The following is a 21,361-nucleotide window of genomic DNA, read 5'->3' as shown; positions in this document are numbered from 1 at the left end:
AGCGATGCCGCGAGCGGCGGACATTCGTAGTTCGACGATTGACGAGCACGCTTGTTGCTTACGCCGCCACCGAGTGAGTCAGTTCTTTTGCGGGCGCAAGTCAGCCCAAATAAAGAGCTTCGTTTGCAAGTATTTCTGGTGTCTTCCTGACCGCTGGACTGCCGTCACTACAACGTGACAATATGCTAACACGGGTAATTACAAATTTGACCGTATGATGCGTTGTAGCATAACAGAAATATCTAGACCTTTCTGCATCCCCAAGGGCTAAACGTGGATTGCTGTACGGGCGTCCACAGGAACGACACGCGCCTTTTGATTACACGTGCATAGATTGAGCAGCCGGCTTTCCTGAAAGACATCCTTTAGGCAGCAGCTGAATACGGGAGGTTACGACCGCGAGAGACTGCGTTTTTATAGTAAGCAACATGTCTGTTGTGGCGGTACCGGCAACAGTCAAAGTGCCGGGGAGTGATGCCGTGTTTTTGTTTTGTACAACCAGCGTAAAAAAAATTTTAATTACAGAACCACAGCCCAGATCTGTGACCACAAGGTTCCAGAACAAGTGCCGCAATATTTATATACTTTTTCCACATCGGTACGGCAGGAACTCATTTTGCGCGAACCAAAGTATATATACAACGCTTCCATCGCAGTAACGCTTTCCCTCCTGTCGCAGTTCACTACTACTCCTATGCGACGGACGCCTGGGTTCCTGAATACCTCCCCTTGGCCCGGTTCGTGTCCGAGCACGGCCTGCAGTCGTATCCGTCTAGGGATGTTTATCTCGGCATCGCACCTGCTGACAGCATCAAGTACCCGCTCTCCGAATTTCTCCTACAGAGGCAGCACCAAACATACGGTGAGTCTTCCCTTGCGAAGGCAGTCACTCACAGCTACATCTAATATGTTCCTAGTAGCAGGGGGCTCCGGAATAATTTCGACCACCAAAGCCTCCTTAGAGCGTACCCATGACTCAGTACAAGAGCTGCTGGGCATTTCGTTGACGTCTTACACGCGTGGTACACGGGTACGTTCCAATGGCACCCGAGTCGAGCGATATTCGAAAACTGGGATGGCATTCAGACACGACACACCACCGCGTGGCTCCACGACAAATTGAAACGCATTCGAACGCTTCAGCATTCACTCACCGTATTGCAGTGGCGCTGCTGCCATCGAGTTTCACTTTTACCCGTTCACTCGTTTTAAGTGTGTGCAACAACGTTATGACGACGCCGGTGATAACAGCAGACGCACTAGACCGACGACCAAAGTATCCGACGACCGACGATCAGCAGTACCAAAAGCCGCATATCATTGTAGCGTGTCACGTTTTTCTGGTCAACGACATCCACAAATCAGGTCTACGGATGGTCGCCCTTCATGTTCCCGGCAGATCGGCGGCTGGGCGAAAACTTCTGTATGATGAAGTGACAGCGCGAATTTATCTGCGTTTGTCTCTGCCTTATTCTAAATAATATTGATACAGCTCAGAAGTGGACGAAGAAGAAGTGCTTCGCCATCTCGCTGGTGACGAGGAAGAAGAAGTGGTTCGTCTTCTTGCTGGTGACCGCTCGGCAGACTGGAGCAGTTCTTGTGTCTCTGTGTGCGGTGTAATATTCGTGACAAATCTGGTGGAGGTGCTGGGTACGCTTCCAGACCCGCGTAGGCTACCGACCAATACGGATCTCACCCCAGTTCACCAGCGCCGCGGCCGCCGCCTCCGTGGAGCGTCCCCTGAATTTGGACTCCTTCCGGCTGCAACCAGGGCGACGCAACCCCGGCCTTCGGAGGCACCAGCTGCCATGGCAACTGAGACCACGCTCCCGGCGCACATCCTCTGTCATCAGCCACGAACACCCCCGTCGTTTCATGGCGACGTGTTCGAGGACTCCGAGGATTGGCTCGAGATATTCGAACGGGTTGTACGTTACAACGGCTGGAGTGACAACCGTAAGCTCCACAATGTCTATTTTGCACTTGAAGAGTCGGCTCGGACATGGTTCGAAAATCATGAAGCTTCGTTTACGTCCTGGGAAGCTTTCTGCCGCAATCTTAAAGCCACCTTTCCGAATGCAGACCGTCGAGAGCGAGCAGAAGCTGCGTTACACTCGCGCAACCAGCGCCACAACGAGAGTGTACGCATGTACTACGAGGACATGACCCGCCTTTTTAAGCGCGCGGATCCCAACATGACAGAAGACAAGAAGCTTCGCCACCTCATGCGGGGTGTCATGAGGTGGCGAATCATGAGGTGGGATCAAAGATCCATCTGGGTGGTTGGCGAGGTGGAGCCTCCGTTTGCAGGAGTACGACGTAACGGTCGTGTACAAGTCGGGGCGGAAGCACCAAGATGCGGATTGTTTATCACGCGCGCCAGTGGACCTTGCTTCCCCGGAAATCACTGAAGACTTCTCTTTCCTTGGTGCTGTTAGCGCAACCGATATGGCGCAGTTTCAAAGGGAAGACCCAGAGTTAGCGCCGCTCATCGCGTACCTGGAAGGCTGCGACGGTCCCCGCATTCCTCGTGTTTTTCTTCGTGGACTCAAATCCTTCACTCTGCAGAACGGCGTCCTCTACAAGCGCAACTTTGAGAGCAACACTGCAACATTTCTGCTCGTAGTCCCGTCCGAGTTGCGACCTGATATCTTGAGCGCTTGCCACGACGAACCATCTGCCGGCCACCTGGGGGTCAGTCGTACCTTAGCGAGGATTCGGCAGAGGTACTACTGGCCAAGATTACTTCCATCAGTGCGGACATACGTCAAAACCTGTCGCGACTGCCAGCGCCGTAAGTCTCCTCCCTTCAAACCCGCAGGATTTCTTCATCCCATAGCGCCTCCGAAGACGCCTTTCCAACAAGTGGGAATGGACCTACTCGGCCCTTTCCCGAAGTCATCCACTGGAAAACGTTGGATTGCTGTCGCGACGGATTATTTGACGCGGTACGCTGAGACAACGGCGCTTGCAAACGGAACTGCTGTCGAAGTGGCTACGTTTTTTGTACACAACATCGTGCTGCGTCATGGCGCTCCTGCGGTTATAATTACTGACCGTGGAGCTGCTTTCACAGCCCGCTTGACTCAGGCAGTCCTAGATCTGACCCACACCAGCCATAGGCGTACAACAGCGTACCACCCACAGACAAATGGTTTGGTAGAGCGCCTTAACAGAACCCTGGCCGACATGCTCTCCATGTATGTGGATGTGGAGCATAAAACATGGGACCAAATTCTCCCATACGTAACGTTCGCCTACAATACGGCCCTGCAAGAGACAACGCGGCTCACGCCCTTCCAGCTTGTCTTCGGTCGTCCAGTTGTTACTTCTTTGGATGCCATGTTACCCGTCGACCCTCAGTGTGACCTAGAGCCAGATCTTGACGTCGCCACTTTCGTTCAGCGGGCTGAAGAAGCACGTCAACTGGCCAGGCAGCGATACACCGTCAACAGCACGCCGACGCTGACCGCTACAATCTCGGACGGCGATTTGTTACGTACGAACCAGGCGACCATGTGTGGGTTTGGACACCAGTTCGTCGCCGTGGGTTGTCCGAAAAATTACTGCGCCGATACTTCGGACCTTACCGAGTTCTCCGCCGCATTAGCGACGTGACGTACGAAGTTTCACCGGCAACCCCAGGCCGCCCTTCGCGCAGACCGCCGCATCCGGATGTTGTGCACGTCGTTCGTATGAAGCCGTACCACGACCGTCCTGCTGATTGTACTTGACGCTGAGTGCCGCCGGTTGTGTGTCGTGATAGCTGTGTCTCACTTTCCGTGTCTAACCCATTTTCCCCTCTGTGAAAGCGGCCCGCATCGAGGCGATGCTGCAGGGGAGGGAGCAATGATACAGCTCAGAAGTGGACGAAGAAGAAGTGCTTCGCCATCTCGCTGGTGACGAGGAAGAAGAAGTGGTTCGTCTTCTTGCTGGTGACCGCTCGGCAGACTGGAGCAGTTCTTGTGTCTCTGTGTGCTGTGTAATATTCGTGACAATATTAAGCGAAACTGGTAGCTATTTTTCAAATGCACACACTTTCACACTTAGCAGCAATAAACTCTTGCCAAATCCTGAAATTGTAATTCACGACGACCCCCTTCTGCGACATGTAGGCCCAGCAAGTCCGAAGAGCGAAATTCACAAGTTTTCGCCAATGCGTATGGTCTATGAGTGTAGTTTTGACAACAGTCACCTAAGATCGACTGCCGCTTACATCCCAGGGCGTGCTTACAATGAACAGGACATGCCGGCGTGACTGAGACTGCCGATCACTACTTCAGGCGGCCAGAAGCAGTAGTTGTCGCTAGCTTGTCGACAAAAATATGGCCTTTTCATGTTCAGCGAACATACTGCACGATAAAATGATTTAAAGTTAAGAACTGGTCACATCGGAGAAATCAGCGTCAATTAGACAGAAGCGCCGGTTAAACGTCAGAAAACCGGCTATCAAGGGTTTACCAGGCGAGCGATGGTATCGGCTCTTCCTGTGTAGTTGCTGCAATGCGTAAACAACCCCCAGTGCAACGCATACAGAAGACAGTAGATTACTGAATATAAGTAAAGCGCAGCTTACGCATAATATATTGTAAGCACAACATGCGACCTTCGTCTTCATCTGTACATATTGTCACGTTATAGTGACGGCAGTCCAGCGGTCAGGAAGACACCAGCCTGTCTTGGAAACGAAGCTCTTTATTTGGGCTGACTTGCGCCCGCAAAATAACTGAATCACTCGGCGGCGTCGTAAGCAACAAACGTGCTCGTCGGTCGTCGAACTACGAATGTCCGCTGCTCGCGGCATCGCTCAATTTAAAGGCGGCAAGGAAACTTCCAGATAACAGGACAAGATCATCTACAGTAATCTAGAAAAACCTAGATGCAGCCTTTCATGGCTGCGATCAATCGAGATTAGTGTGGTCGCTTCTCGCGTCACGAACAAAAGTGATAACAACCCTTTCCTGCAGCCTTGACAGTGAATGAACAAACACTACAATGATACGTGGCATTACCCCCCTTCCAAAGAAGCATCGTCTCGATGCTTTAAAATGAAAATAAACGCGGAGAATGCGAACTTCGAGTCCTTTAGCGTTCGTAATAAGGTTTAAGGGCAGCGGTAAATGGTTCAAGTCTGGCTGTGTCGTCGTCGTCGTAGTTGTCGTCGGCGTCGTAGTTGTCGTCGGCGTCGTAGTTGTCGTCGGCGTCGTAGCTGTCGTCGGCGTTGTAGTTGTCGTCGGCGTCGTAGTTGTCGTCGGCGTCGTAGGGGTCGTCGTCGTCGTAGGGGTCGTCGTCGTAGGTGTCGTCGTCGTAGGTGTAGTCGTCGTAGGTGTAGTCGTCGTAGGTGTAGTCGTCGTAGGTGTAGTCGTCGTAGGTGTAGTCGTCGTAGGTGTAGTCGTCGTAGGGGTCGTCGTCGTAGCTGAGGCATAGTCTTGTGTTTTCGTCGATGGACGGTCTTAGTTCTTGCGCTGAGAAGCAACCTAACCACCAGAGGCTGCTTTATTCAGTTTACCCTTCGGGGGCTGGGGGAGCGTCCACGCACAGCGTAGCCTCGGCTCGGAGATACGAAGCGCGGAGACGAAGGCGACGGGGAACGTGATAGGTGGCTGGGTGGTGAGCATTCTTCCCGACGCAAAAATTCCTCAATTTCGGCTGGTCGCTGGCCGGGTCGGGGTCGTGGAGCGTCGTAAGAGAACCCTCGGATGCCCAGTCTTCTGTATGGGCAGTGCCGGAGGACGTGACCGGCTTCCCCACAGTGGAAGCATAGTGGGCGGCGCTGGTCGGGAGTTCTCCACTCGTCGCATTTCCTCGGCTGCGCGCGTCGCTCGTAGGACGGGCGGGTTGGGGCGAGTGGGCGGCGGTCCAACGCAGCTGGCTGAGGGCGATAGGGGCTTGGGTCCCGTCGTCGAGGGGCAGGACGGCGCACAGCTGCGGCGTAAGTCATGGCTGGGGGCTGCAGAGGCTGCGTGGGTGTCGGCGTCACACCGAAGGCCTGTTGAACCTCGTCCCGGATGACGTCAGTGAGCGATGAAATTTGCGGCTGCGTTCCCGTTGGCAGCAATCGTCGGAGCTCCTCTCGCACAACTTGACGTATAACATCCCGCAGGTCATTGCTGTTAGCGGTGTCCAGGCAGCTTGCTGAGAAAATGCGCTGCTGGCGGTCATACTGGCGGGCTCGGGCATCCAGAGTTTTTTCCATCGTGGATGCCTCTTCTACAAATTCCGCGACAGTTTTCGGTGGGTTGCGGACGAGGCCGGCAAAGAGCTGCTCTTTAACTCCTCGCATGAGCAGCTTTACTTTTTCTTCTTCCTTCATGTTTGCGTCGGTACGCCGGAAGAGACGCTTCATTTACTCAGTGTACACAGCAACGGTCTCGTTTGGGTGTTGTATGCGAGACTGTAGCAGCTGCTGGGCTCTCTCCTTTCGCACGACGTTCGTAAAGGTCTTTAGAAGCTGCTCCTTGAAGGTTTCCCAGTTCGTGAGGTTAGCTTCCTCATTCTCAAACCAGACTTTTGCTGGTCCCTCCAAGGCGAAGAACACGTACCTAAGTTTCGTGGCATCGTCCCAGTTGTTGAAGATCGCCACACGGTCGAACTGCTCCAGCCATTCTTCGGGGTCGGCGCCAGGCGAAGCGTCGAAGGTTGGTGGCACCCGGGGCTGCTGAAGAATGATTGGAGTCATCGTCTGGGCCAAGCTCATGGTAGATGTTGCTGCTGGCTTTCGCTTCCGGGTAGGGTCCGGCAGAATCCCGAACTCAGGTTCGTCCCCTTGCAGGCGTCGGCTTGCGCGGTGCACTGGACTCAGGTCCTGCGGTAGATGACTCAAAGGGCTGGCGTCTCGACTTGTAGGGGGTGTCCGGAACATGGGAGGCTACCCAGCACCTCCACCAGATGTCACGTTATAGTGACGGCAGTCCAGCGGTCAGGAAGACACCAGCCTGTCTTGGAAACGAAGCTCTTTATTTGGGCTGACTTGCGCCCGCAAAATAACTGAATCACTCGGCGGCGTCGTAAGCAACAAACGTGCTCGTCGGTCGTCGAACTACGAATGTCCGCTGCTCGCGGCATCGCTCAATTTAAAGGCGGCAAGGAAACTTCCAGATAACAGGACAAGATCACCTACAGTAATCTAGAAAAACCTAGATGCAGCCTTTCATGGCTGCGATCAATCGAGATTAGTGTGGTCGCTTCTCGCGTCACGAACAAAAGTGATAACAACCCTTTCCTGCAGCCTTGACAGTGAATGAACAAACACTACAATGATACGTGGCAATATCCATCATCATCGCTCAAAGCACAACATGCGACCTTCGTCTTCATCTGTACATATCCATCATCATCGATCATCTTCTTCTTCGAAGGGTTGGTCGCCATACTTGCGGGTGCCATTAAAGCTCGCTCCATCCTGCGCTCTGTCTCCTGTCTCACAAGTGGTGGAGTGTGCTCTCGATCCCTGCGTCCTCTCTGCCGCCAGACTGCAGCTACGTTCCGGTCGCCACCTGCTCGTACCATCCGCACCGATGGATACCGTCAGCGACAACACCACTCGTACTCCCGATGGGCCTCCCGTTCTTCTTCCTCTCGATTCGAACCGTCTGGAGCCAGCGATGATGAGCCAACCCGGTTCTTCCCAATCTTCTGGACACCCCACTTGGACCATCACCACACTCCAGCGCAAGCCTCCCATTTTTGCTGGTCTTCGTGGGGACGATGTCGAGGACTGGCTCGACCAATACAACCAGGTCAGTGCCTATAATCGTTGGGACTCAGCGATGAAACTTGTAAACGTGTCGTTCTACCTCACTGCCGTGGCCAAGACTTGGTTCGTCAACCACAAAGATGCCATCCCGGACTGGGCTCACTTCTCGGCACAGATACGACAAATCTTTGGCACATCTGGTGCAAGCCCCGCTGTCTACAAAAAAAAGCTAGATACGCGCGTTCAGCTACCCGGTGAGTCCTACACATCCTACATTGAAGACGTGCTTGCCCTGTGTCGACGTGTCAACAGCGCTATGTCAGAGAACGATCGGGTACGTCATCTTCTGAAAGGGCTTGGGTCATTTGCCTTCAACACGCTTGCTGCTCAGAATCCAACGTCAGTCCAAGACATCCGAACAACTTGCCATCGTCTTGACGACCTTCAGTCGCTTCGGTTAAAAGACACCTGGGACACCCCACTTTCACCCGACGTGGACTTACGTTCCCTCATTCGCTCCATTATCCGGGAGGAACTGCACGGCTCCACCTTACCGCCAGTTGATTCCCACCCGCCTCCAGCCCCGTCGTCCTCGCCTTTGCGTGATCTCATCAAAGACGAGCTCGCTTCGGTCACTCGCCCCTTGGCTGCAGAACCACCTGTACCGCGTTTTGTGCCTACCTATGCCCAGGTTGCTGCGACGCCTCCTGCTGCTGTTTACCCGTCGCATCCACAGCCCGTCCAGCAAACTCCGGTCTCTGTGTCCCCGAGCCCCGCTATGTGTCCTGTTTGGAGTCCGCCTGCACGTCGGCCGGTGTGTCACTACTGCGGAATTCGCGGGCATGTTGCCCGTGTGTGTCGTCGGCGTCAACGCGACGAGCGCGAGTGGTACCCAGACTTTCGCAACGGAACTACGTACTCGTCACCTGCTTACCGTCCGGCGTTTGCCTCCAGTCCTCCTCGTCGCCCATCGTACGGGGAGTTCTCTCAAGACGCTCCGCCCTCGTCGTACGCTTACCGCCCACCGTTTGCTGACCATACCAATTATCGTCCCTCCTATCCCTCTACCTCTCCGGACCGCTCCTCGACCGACAGGCCGTCGCGCCGCCGCTCCCCATCGCCTTTCCGCCGCTCGTCGTCGCCTCTACGTCCACCATCCTCCCAGACAACTGGCCACACGGAAAACTAAATTGTGCAGTTTCCGGAGGTAAAACTGCACCGCACGCCGCCCTCTCAATTCCTCCTGCACAGCCATCGAACATGTTAACCGTTGACATTGAAGGCACTGTAGTAGAAGCATTGATCGATACGGGCGCCGCCATTTCTGTAATTAGTTCTGATTTATGTTCTCGTCTTCGCAAGGTGCGCACCCCTTACAGTGGTCCTTCTCTCCGTGCTGCCAATGATGAATCAATGCGTCCTTCCGGATTGTGTACGGCACGAGTCACTATCGACGGCATCCTGCACTACATAGTATTTGCTGTGCTTCCCTCCTGTGCTTATCCCCTCATCCTCGGCTGGGACTTCCTCCACTCTGCGCAAGCTGTAATCACCTGCTGTCCCCCTACTCTACAGGCTTCTGAATCCGACCTTTCAGCCGTTTCTGTCCTGCCTTCTCATCATCTGGTTACCACCGCTGATCATGTACTTTACCCCGGCTGCGAAGATGTCCTCTCTGTTGCTTCTGCCCACGTCAACGCTGGGGACGTTTTCGTCACACCAAGCCCCCGTCTTCTCTCAAGGGGCATCTTTCTCGTCGCGTCCCTGCTCCGCTTCACCAATGGGTCTTCACTACTGACTGCCTTCAACACTACGCCGGAACCCATTCTTCTGCGTCAAGGCACAGCCATCGCTTCTGTGGATACCACTCAACCTGTGGCCGTTCTTTCCTCTGCCCCATCAAGCTTCGCTCTTTCGACCCCTGCCTCTGCCTCTGCATCTATTTCAGCTGCTATCAGCCCGGAGGTACTGCTGTGGACTCCAGTGCGTACCCCGGGATTGTGTGAAAAATTTCTGAGCCGTTATATTGGTCCGTATACTGTACTTGAACAAACGTCCCCGGTGAACTATCGCGTTGCCCCTGTTCATCCTGTTAATGATCGTCGTTGCCGAGGTGCCGAGATTGTTCATGTTTCCCGCCTCAAACCCTTTGCCCGTCGCCCTACTGTGCTCTAATCTGCGCCCGGGCCGGTCGCTTTCGTACGCGAGGGGAGAAAGTGTAAGCACAACATGCGACCTTCGTCTTCATCTGTACATATCCATCATCATCGCTCAAAGCACAACATGCGACCTTCGTCTTCATCTGTACATATCCATCATCATCGATCATCTTCTTCTTCGAAGGGTTGGTCGCCATACTTGCGGGTGCCATTAAAGCTCGCTCCATCCTGCGCTCTGTCTCCTGTCTCACAATATCATTCAAATGAGCACAAGATATTTCTAAACAAGAATACTGAAGTGCAATCGTCTTCATCGGCGCACTACTGGGTGTTCTCACCGGGATGCCCTCCAGTAAGCGGATTAAAATGCCGACTCTCGTCCAGCGTAGCCACGGTAGCGGCGAAAGCAAGTCTTTCCTGAAAGCAGCCAGCCCAGCTCTGCTAGGCACGCTCATCTACAGGACGTGGAGAGTTCTCAAGGCCAGCCGGAATAGACCTTCAAGAGAGGACCCGGCGGTCAACTGAGCCCAGTCACCGTGTTTTGCCGCACAATCCTTCGTGAAAGGATACGTTTCCGGCAAGCTTTTTTCCCACTTCGCGTGGCCTTGCTCGTAGCCTTGGCCTTTCGCTGGTGAGAAATAAGTGCGACCACCTGCAGACTGTAGCCTTGTTTACATGGAGCCCGACGTTGCGACTCGGGTCGGGGTGCGCCAGATGTCGGGCTGACCAGCCCGACCCTACCGCGTTTACATGAACCGGCTTTCTGTCGGGCAGAGATCGTCGCTACCCCTAGCGTCGAGCAAGCAAACCACGCGCATGCTAGAGGAGGAGGAGCCCAGAAGAACAGTTCCCTTTCTACTGCTGCTCTTTCCGGTCGCTTGTTCGCCCGTTCACGTGCGCGCTCTCTTCGAGGCCGGCAGCGGCTCGCTTTGATTTCCAATGTGTGTGTCCACTGCCGGAAATATTATCTCCGAGTTCGTGCGCAGCGTCAGCCAGCAGACCAGAGAGGACGCAAGATAGGAGGCGCTAAGCCGCTGCGGCAGCGTATACATGCTCTGTCCATCCGGGTCGGGCAGAGCCAACCCACCCCCTGCAGCCGGACTGGCTCAGCTTGACTCGACGGTCCCTTAGCTCGACCCCCTAGCGCATACATGAGCCCGACTACCGGTTCTCGGCCCGACAGCCTACTTAACCCGAATTTTGTCGGGCTCACGTAAATGCCCAGTGTGGGAAAGCAACTCGCGAACCTTCCGGTGTGTGTGTGACAAAGATGGCATCCCTCTTACCCTCAAGCTTAACGCGTGACGGGGGCGTGTTCCCTAATTAAAGAGTGTTTCATGACCACCAAATTGTTTTCAGGACACGCCTTCCTTGGCAGGACCGGCCTCCATCTAGGGATTTCGGGGCCGAGAAACCCTATAAATTTAACCCGGCAGCGAGCGCGACCAAGAAGCTCCCTCTCGCCGAAATTCCTTCCTGCGAAGACGCTCCCTGTTTCTGAGAGACACTCTCAGTTACTCCTTACTAGTACATAATGTTAATAGTTGTATGAAGTTATCCTTGGCTCCTCGTAACCCCGTCTCTCAATCTTCCTCGTCCCTTCTTCGGTCCGACCACGCTGGCTGAGTCCCAACATGGGGGAATTTCGGGCTCCCGCGGTAAATGCCCAGTGGTGCACTATTTTTTTGAACCGCTCATTTAGCAAGTACGCGAGCTATTTCCGAAGCAAGCGGCAGAAAAAAGCGAGCAGCTGATACTAGAATTAACCACAGCAGCCGCATGCACGGCTGTGGCCGGGGAGAAGAGACGTCGACGGCTTTTGGCCGGTGCGGGCTGAGTGCGCGTTTAGAGGCACTCCAAAATCTGGAATGTCTCCGCGGTGCTTCGTCGACACGAATGTCATCTGAACCGAACACGATTGAAAAAATTAGGCTGTGTCTTAGCTCTGGTTAAGCCTGGATAGAAAAGCGAAAAACTTCAATTATACTTGGTTTGACGTCATTGCTGTCGCAGTTCGCGCACAATGCACTGGAAGCACCACGATTACGGTGGAGGCGTTCGGCCGTCCACACACTGCCTGTACGGAGGCGGAGGGGGAGACGGAAATAGGCGCGGTTAAAACTGCCCGCAGGAATGCGGAGAGGAGGGTTGCCGGCCGCGACGCGGGTAACACGTGGCTGCAACGAAAGGTCAAACGGTGGGCGAGGAGGTGAAGCGCGCAGTTGTATCGACGGTGAGAATGCGGCGCACATGCGCAGTAGCGCGCAGCTACACCTGCGCCGCGCGTGTCGCCACTCGGCCGCGGCACACGGCATACGTGAAGCTCGGCTCCTACCCTCTTAGTGAAGCTTTTCGCTTCAAAACTTTATGTAGGAGTGTAAGTGTGGGAGTGTAATCGAGTGACGTTCGCTTGGAAGGCACGCTTGGACAGCAACGCCCGTGTAGCGCGGGGATTAAGAATCCGCCACAGCAGGGACCAAAACTGCCACCACGTGATCACAAACCCAGTGCCATACGAATCATCCCGCCTAGTACCTGTGATTATAAGGTGAATGCGGGAGCGCTTCGCTACCTGCACCTCCGTCGCGTGTTCTGTTTAGATGAGCTCCGATTTCTTAAGTGACAATGACGATGTCAACTGTGCTAGACGGCGCAGATTCTTTACGCCGTAGCGGAGTGCCAGGCGGCGTCTTCCCAAGCGGTTTGGTTTGACCTCAAGCCCATGAGATCATCCCATGTGTGCAATATATCGCCTCACACTCCACACTATGGTGAAAAGGCTTTGAGATGGGTTGTACATTTGTGCGCAATCAACACTGTCACTGCAATGACTCGTGTTGCGGGGGTTCGCCGGACGACACGTTCCAATAGGTACCCTGCGGCACAAGTTGCGCACGTACAACTTTTGTGTTAAATGTAGAACTAAAGGGGTTTGCGTCCATGTAGAGGGGCTGTCTAGCGCAAATGGCATATCTTTGGTTGGAGGCTTGAGGATGTTTATCCCTCCTGCATTCAGATGTTAGGGACGCTGAAGACAGGAAAGGAGCCCGACTGCATGGCTCAGAAACAAACCCCCCTGGGTTTATGTTTTTCATTAAGGCTGCACATTTTCTTTTCCGGCTACAGCCTGCAATGCTTTTACAGTCGGTCCTATTCCACAAGTTAAGGAGCCGGCGCTTACTATTCCAATCAGATCAAGAGACCCTCAGCCCAGCACTTACCCTGTCACTTAGGAATATAGTGCAGAGGAGCCAGCGACGTTCGCTACGTTAAAGGGCAGGTGTCTGATTAACAAGCAGCTGCTTGTACGTCGTGACTTATCTCCGTTAAGGCAAGACTGACGCTTTGATGTAATCTTTTATTTGCGAACAAGACATCAAGCTAATGCGGTCCCCCTTTTACAGAAAAAATCCGCACAAGGTAGACGAGAGCTCTTTTGATCGCACCAGCTGTGAAAACTTCAATACAGGCAATTTTTTTATGGCGCTTCACCGGAACATCGGAGGTTAGAAATTAGAAGCTTTGGCGTAGCCTGTGAAGTGCGGAAATAAAGCATATACAAGTCGCAACCCCTGAGGTGGTTCGTAGTAACATTAGTAGAAGTGGAGGTTGTAGAGCTGCGGAAAAGGAAGGTGCAGTGAGGTACTCACTCAAATGCAATCCGTAACCGGGCTTGGTAGGTATGGCGCATTGAGTTTGTGGAACCTGGTATTATATCAGCAAAACAGGTGTAGTAAGGCATGCATAACGTCTGAGAGACAAATTATATAAACAAACTTCTGAGCTAAGCCACGGGTTAGTTACACAATTCGAAGAGACCAATCATTACTCCCAATTGACAATATCCAAAATTGTGTAAGTGAGCTTGAGTACGTTTTTTCTCTCTCGAAAAGGGTCACCCGACCATTAATGCGATTCATATGGCAGAGAATGCGTTCGTTAGTGTTCCCTACCGACAGTTGCGGGTTGCCAGATCCAGTTGATCAATCCGCGTGTCACACTCCGTATCCCTTCTTCACTCATCCGATTCACTAGGGCAATCACTGACACACGTACACACTCGCCACGATCCCCACCTTTTGGCACTGCTTGGCGACTGCATTTCCTCTTCCCTCTCTTTACTTGCTCCAGCACTCTCCCTCTCCACGGCAACCACCACGTGACGATATTCGAAGCTCAACGAGAAACAAATAAAAAGACTGGCCGTCGCAGCTGTTCACGCCAGGCACGGCTGTTATGCTGTCGAAAGAACGCCATGGCGGAGTCGTGAAACACGTCGCTTCCGCAAAATACGATTCACGAACGCCTCTCTGGCGGCGGATGGTCATCGCTGCTGCAAGTACGAATCGCCCAGGCTTGCATGGGATGGTCTGCCCACCGAGCGCTGCTCGCTCGGCAGTTATCTCGCCACAGGAGACGTCACGGGACTACCAACCGCGCTTCCGGCGACGAACTTACCGGAAATGTGCAGCACTCTTGCACGGGGGCGCGTGCGCTAAAAACCAAATGACTCACGATGATCAGCTCTCGTCCCGAGCAACGTTATGCGCCGAGCCAAGCTGGCTTTGGAAACACAGCTCTAACAACACAAACCTAGCACCTTCCAGAAGTGTCGTCCACCTCCCACCCACCTAACCACCCGAATGTACCTTCCAGCGCTCCAATCAAAGAAGCCCACGCAGCCACGGAACGGAAATGTGACGGTCAAACTGAATTCAAAGACGTAATGGGAGAGCCAGTTGCCTATCAAAAGCTCTACCCACCAGCCCCTTCCTCACCTCACCCCCTAGCTAGGGGGCTTTACGCCCCCAGCACCACACTCGACACCCCCCTCCCCCTCTCCAAATCCTATCTTCACCCTCTAGGAGCGCCACCCACTCATCCACTGACCTCCGGCAACTTTCATCATTGTCCTTCGCGCGGAGCCTCCGCTTAGGGAGAACGCAGACACTAAAGAAAAAGCATCAATCGTCCAGAGTAAGCCCAACTGCGTCGCAGCTCTCTCTAATCAGGTGTCACAATCGTCTTGCCAATTGTTTCGCGCTTTTGCTGCTAACAGCTTGAAATATTTGACTAAATAATTCAGGTGCAGCCGACTGTGCTTGTTGGAGGCATGCTGAAGACAGATAAGAATTTGTATTCATTTCAGGAGACGGAAACATCATGGAAGCTATAGACTTGCACTTTGGCTCTGCTGCGGTAAATGAGTGTGCAAGCTCCGAGAACGAGAGCCATAACTACGACATGATATCATACCTTAGTCAGGTAAGTTAGCCTCGGCGTACAGGTGGGTCACCGCATATGCGTCCATTGTTACTTTTATTCATGCACGTGTATTTTTTTTTTGTCTTCGAAAAGCAGCGGTAATACTTATACATTTCTGCCTTCGCACAAGACGAAAAAGTGACGTCTATAGCTTTATAGCACACCGGTAGTTGTATAATACTGAATGCGCGACTATGCACAGCTGCAATACAATGGACAGAGACACAAAATTTTAAGGCTGGATGCAGTTGTCTATGGCACAATGTCAATATGCGGAGCTAAAGTGTTTGTTCCTAAGGCCCAAAACAGTGGCAGCCCGGCTGGTACAGGCAACTATGAAAGCAAAGAAACCACTTACACATACAAACATCATTCTTTTCCATTTATGAATACGCGTGGGCTTGGTGGACAGATTTCCCGATGCTATGACTAACGACTGGCCGTTGAAATGTGGCTGATAAATACTGTACTAGTTTCGTCATGTACAGCCCCCGTCAAAAGTGTACAGCCCAAGGGGTTTGCCACTAAGCTGTTTAGCGTGGCTCCCTAGCATGTCAAGCAGTCCAAACCTTGGGAGGATTGAGGACGCAAAGCCACGCCTTTTCCAAAACAATGCGGTCGCCGAGGATGCATATTGAGGCATGCTGCAGGCCTCACAAGCAAACCCCTTGGGCTATATACTTTTGACGGGGGGTGTACGTAGTCAGGTCTGCAGTGAGCAGTCTCGCGGAATGAAGAGCTTGTCTCCCTGGCTTCTCTTTACGCGCCTAGTCAGCTTTTATCTATTCAGCGAGCATTTTAAATAGAGATGCGGTTTTCTTCGCAAACAACGAGGCCGAAAGGAGAGCACTCGACACTGAACTCCGCCGCGCGGCCACGGTTCTCCTCAATCGCCATCTTCTTTGCAGTTTCACTTCCCATACGAATTGTAAGATTTGCGATTGCAAGTTTCCTGCAAGCTGATCACGAAGCGTGTGGTTAACCACAAGCATCGTGAATAGCTTGATCTCTCAGCTTGTCTGGACATTAGACGGCTGCCCCAGAAAAAAGCGGTTGCACCAAGAGTTTGCACAGCATATGAAGGATGAAAGCAGTCGACGGTTCGAAGGCATACCGTCTGCTCAGGAATAATGGCTGACGCAGTTCGCTGGTTACTGTCCATGGCCAAAAACAAATGGCTTTTCGGGAGCGCTGCGGCTCCCTTGTTCACAATGAAGCAACCGGCTGGAGGCCCCGGTTTTTGTAGTCGTAGATGTGTTTTTGTGATTTGGCATAGAGAGGACGAAGGCTGCTGTAGTTCTTGTTTAGTGCGTTAGGCGTTGTCTGGATGATAATTGACTCGACGTTTTGGCGGGCTGACGCATTCTTTTCCGTTGTCGCTATCTTTGCTTCGTCGCAGGTAATCTTGTGGCCAGTGTTCCGTGCATGCTCGGCGATTGCGTTCGTTGTAACTTTTTCTTCGCGTACCCCGTTCTGGGGTTCTTTCGGACATCTCGTCAAGTCTTCTTTTTCACCATTGTGGGTACACTGATGAACAGTCGCTGCGGGCAATTTTGTAAACGACGCCAGGAAACTTGCCACTAGGGAGCTGGTCCTTGACTTTGGCAAACTCAGTCCGTGTCTTTATCATGATGTAAAAAATAGCGCACAGGGAACACACGGGACGGAAAGTAAACGACGCAGACAAGCGCTACAAGCGCAGACAAGCGTGTCTTTATCTTTGGGACATGCGCAATATTGACGGCCTGTTCGAGGAAAATATTCGCAAGTGCATCGCTGCTTCCTGGAACATGCGGGACAGGGATTTGTGTAGGTTTTGTTGTGTCATCACGAGACATTTACTAGGGCGTACGCAGACATATGGAAAGGCATTGTGAACCCTATAATATAGCGTCCTTCGTACTGCGCAAGCACCAAACGCTGTTTCAAGTCGAGATTTTACGTACGTTTTGGTCAAATGTTTAGGGGAATGTTTAGGGGAATGTTTAGGGGAATGTTTAGGGGGATTTAGCTTTCCTCTGTAGCCGCATGGCTGCTGTAGGGTGGACATCAATGAGTAGTTACTCCCTATTTACGTACGTTTGCGTTCCGTACGCTATTTTTCGAATTTAGCTTGCTTGTTCTTGCTTACGCTAAGAAAAATAGCGTTGTCAATTTGGCGGCGCCCATGACACCCGCTTCGCAGAGAACTCCTCAATGTTGTGGGGTTCCCAGGCACATTAATTGCCTTTAAATTGTACACGTGATATTCGCTTTGCCTTCTCTCGCCGACAGCGAATGAATGAGGGATAAACCTGCCCTATTCTCAATTCTGTGCAACGAATTCGCCGTTCCTGACCCTAACAGCACACAGCCTACTGTGGATTGGCTTGATTTGGTTTCTGCGCCAAGGTAGTCAGCCTTGCCAAATGTAGTCGTTTCGGCGGTGGGCTTAAGGGTCCGAAAGAACTCAACATAATTAGGTTAAAAACCTTGCTCGGTTCAGTTACCTAAAAGAAATTCGACGTTGGCATTGCTGAACTAGCCATGGAACTGGCTTTCTACGCGATACGACTGAGATAACCTTGGCTAAGTGCGAAAAATATGTCGCGAAATATTTTTACATTTTAACGCTAGATAAGGCCACTGCAGCCGGTGCTATTGTTGCGTTCTGGTCAGCTCATAAGCCATACTAAAAGTTTCTATCGCTTCCTCTTTCCCTGGAAGCAGGCTGCATCGATCTAGCCAATCTTTTTCCGTGTTCCGAATAAGGAAAAGCGGATAGCCATTTCTTTGGAAGTCTTTTCGATTCTTTCCATCTCGTGGTTTAAAACCATACCTTCACAGCATATTTCCTTGACATGGTTGATTAGAAATGCAACCACTGACCGCTTGGGTTTGTCTGTGAGCCCCGAATTAAAACGTCGGTAGGGATCCTCCAGTGTGGTCTGTTTCCGGTAGCCGCGAAAATTAAGGCCAGTCGGAGTACAGGTTACCACGGTGTTTAGGAACGGATGGCAGCCGCCAGTTTCTTCTTTAACAGTGATGTTGAGAGTGGACTCAATGGCGTTGAGGTGATCGAGAAAAGGGTCCGTGTGCTTTCGGGCTCTGACGCAGAAGCAGTCGTGCACGTACCTTAGAAATATTTTTCGCCGTGCTTGGAAGGAAGCCCAGGTGACGGAAGGTTACAAACGAACCGTACCTACGGTTCACAAAGCCACATGTTAGTGAGGTTCCAGGGCGAAAGCATGTCTTTATCGTTGTTGTCGAAAAACGTGCGTGTAAAGAGCGTGGTAGGAGGGAAGGGGACACGGGGTTAGGACGAGCCTCCCGTATGGTGTGCCGCTCTATAGAGGTGCAAAAACGTGACCGCATTGTTGATATCGGGCCCTTCAACATAGAAGTTGCGGAACTTTGGTTCAAAACCAGGTCTACTTTGAAGGGACGCTTATGGACGGCAGCTAACGTCTCAAAGCAAGAGATAAATTATGTCGCCATTTCTAGCCAATGTCTTCAGTAAATCGTTTTTATGTTTGCTGTTTTACATCTTAATGTTTTTCTCGAACTGTTACATCGAAGAACGTTTTTGCTGTGTATTATCATCATGATCAGCCTGACTAAACTCACTGCAGGGCAAATGCCTCTCCCAGGGCTTCCCAATTAACCCTGTTCCTTGCAAGCTGCGGACACCCTATCCACGCAAACTTCTTAAACATCAAGCCTGTTAGAGGCGCAACAAGTGAAAGCAGTTTTGTGTGTATGAGAGTAAAGTGTGTTGGAGATGTCATAGTAAATAAAATAAAACTAAATATGGTGTTTCTAAATGGTGTAACTAAATAGTGTTGCATTCTACTGAAAGAATAGGTTTGTATGTGTAGGAGTGTGTAGTGGCGTAGTATGAGGTTCAGTGCAATCTGGACAGTGAGTGGTATTAGAAAATTTTGTTTCGTAACTGGCAATACGGAAAGTAATTGCTAATTATAATTGTAATCACTGAACGAAGTGGGCAATATTATTGCGGACTGGTAACCGATAAGAAATTCGACAGAAAAGAAATAGAAAGAGAGAAAAAAGGAAAAGAGGCTATCGCGTCTACTCATGAGGCAAAGCTTAAGCGTCGTCCTAATTTTTTTCTAAGACCTTCAGAAGTTTTCAGGCGTTATTAAATATTTTTGTTGTGCCGTGTTCTTTGCTGGCATTCGTGATGTCTTTCACATGGTCTGAGTGTAATTCTGTTTTTTTTTTTGCCACTTTCAGCTACATTTAGCTCGTTTTCCTGTATTTCTTTTAAAGCAAAGCCTTTAATGCATCATATTGCCGTTAGCAACCGTGTCGGCAGCCGTGTCGGCAGATGTGTCCGCGTTTTCACGGCTGTCCACCGAGATATGCGAGACAGTTACTGCGTAATTTCCTTTCTTCAAATACAATTTTCACTTTCTTTATTACGGCCCCTCTTTTTTCTTTCACTCCCACTTCCTCCCTTCCTGTACGGTGCGGTTCGGGTGTCCATGATAGCCATAGTTGCTATCATGGACACCCGAACGCATAGTTGCAACTATGGGACACCCATAGTTGCAACTATGGCATGATAGCCATAGTTGCTTGTGCGCCATAAAACCCCATATAACTAACTAACTAGAGAATTACAGCGCCATTTCCTTTCTTCAAAAACCGTTGCGTTTAAAGGGCAAGGCATCGCCCCGGACGGGTGGTGGCGTTCCTCCCTTCCTGTACGGTGCGGTTCAGGTGTCCACCGAGATGACAGAATTACTGAGCCATTTCCTTTCCTCAAAAAACGTTGCGTTTAAAGGGCAAGGCATCGCGCCGAACGGGTGGTGGCGTTCCGTGGACTGCCTGGCAGCGCTACAACACGCTGTCGCGTTCCACTCCTAAAGGCGAAGCTTAAGCGTCATTAATTAGCAGTTAATTAGTGTTTAATAATTAATCAGTGATTAGTAATTAATTAGTATTTTGTCACTACTTAGTAATTGGTCATTAACTATGTGTGACGTCATCCAGTGGTCACGTCACCAGTGCCACATAGGCAAACTGATGCGGAAAACGCTTTCGCCTCTACGCATTTAAGACAGTCAACATGCTCCCCAAATTTTTTTTATTACAGTTTGTCCCTGTTTTTCCTTGTTTTCTCACGTTTTTTGTTGGTTTTGCTGTAGATTGCTTAAGCATTTATTTCTTTTTCACTGCGAACTTTTTTTCGCTGATTTTAGCGCTTCTTCGTTCTCGTGTGCTTTTATGTCTGTTCTCAATACCGCCTACGCTCTCGCTGTTGTCAACCGTATAGATTAAAACTTGCAGGATCTCTGTTTCTTTTTGTCTTTTGCCTGCTTTTGTCGGCACGTCTCCTTCCCTTCTTTGTTTGTTTTGTGTTTTGATACAATTGAGTCTCGATTTCAAGAGACAATCGTATCTTTAGCCTCAGTTTGTTTTGGTCCGCACGTGTTATATTGCAAGGGTTGTGGCTATTTGGTTTCAATACCGACAGCGCTTGAGGGGATTTCTTTGAGATGCTTTCACTGGCTTCAATATTGTCTTATGGTGCAGGATTATAAAGTGTTGGGTTCTTTGATAATAAGCATTTGGTAGCCAGCGCCCGTCCGATCTTGAGTGTCCCGTGTGCTCCTTTTTATTGTGCTGTTCGCATATGTTTCTTTCACTCGCCTCTTCTGCGCTTTGAATTGCTAAAAGTCCAACTGAGCATTTGCTACAAGTAAATCCTTCGTGTGTTCATCTTCATTCCAATCCCCATGTTCTTGCAAATGCTCGAAGGCAATAGCGCTTCCGCCGGAATTATGTAGCGGAGCCGGTGAGCTAAGAGGAAGAAAGGCTCACCTATGGCACCAGAGGCGGTTTTAAATAGTCGTAAACGAGATGAGAAGGCGGCACAGGTAGTTGAACACATCGATAAGGCTGAAGAAGATCGGGCGACCGCAATGACATAGAAAGCAGCAAAAGCAGCCAGAGACGCAGAACGAGATCTCTTTAGCAAAAGGTATCGTTAAACTCTGCAGCACGTCACACTCCAAAATCGGCTTGAGAATCTCAGCCCTGTGTCCAGTTAAAATTTCTGGGTGATGGAGGCGGTTCCTCAAGCGGCGAAATCAACAAGAAAGAACACGCGCCTGCCCAGCTCGAAAAACAGGCGGTGTTGTAGACGGGTACATGTCAGCACCGATCAGCTTACTGTCCGTTGCGTACAAGCTATTTACTAAGGTAATCGCTAATGGAGTGAACGCAACCTTAC

General features: G+C 51.3%; 1 protein-coding gene across 1 annotated transcript in view; it reads left to right on the top strand.

Annotated features, from left to right (window-relative positions):
• The window catches only part of LOC149327536 (beta-mannosidase-like), a 201,024-nt gene that overhangs the window by 134,491 nt on the left and 45,172 nt on the right, over positions 1-21,361 (top strand). The window contains exons 12-13 of the mRNA XM_089562649.1: positions 680-862; positions 15,005-15,120. Of these exons, the coding sequence (XP_089418775.1) occupies positions 680-862; positions 15,005-15,120 (299 nt within the window). The remainder of the gene's footprint in view (positions 1-679; positions 863-15,004; positions 15,121-21,361) is intronic.

Source organism: Amblyomma mixtum, chromosome 10 (genome assembly GCF_055824585.1).
Source record: "Amblyomma mixtum isolate Tamu chromosome 10, ASM5582458v1, whole genome shotgun sequence".
NCBI lineage: Eukaryota > Metazoa > Arthropoda > Arachnida > Ixodida > Ixodidae > Amblyomma > Amblyomma mixtum.
The sequence above is the reverse complement of the archived record's forward strand: the minus strand, read 5'-3'. Positions and strand labels throughout refer to the sequence as shown.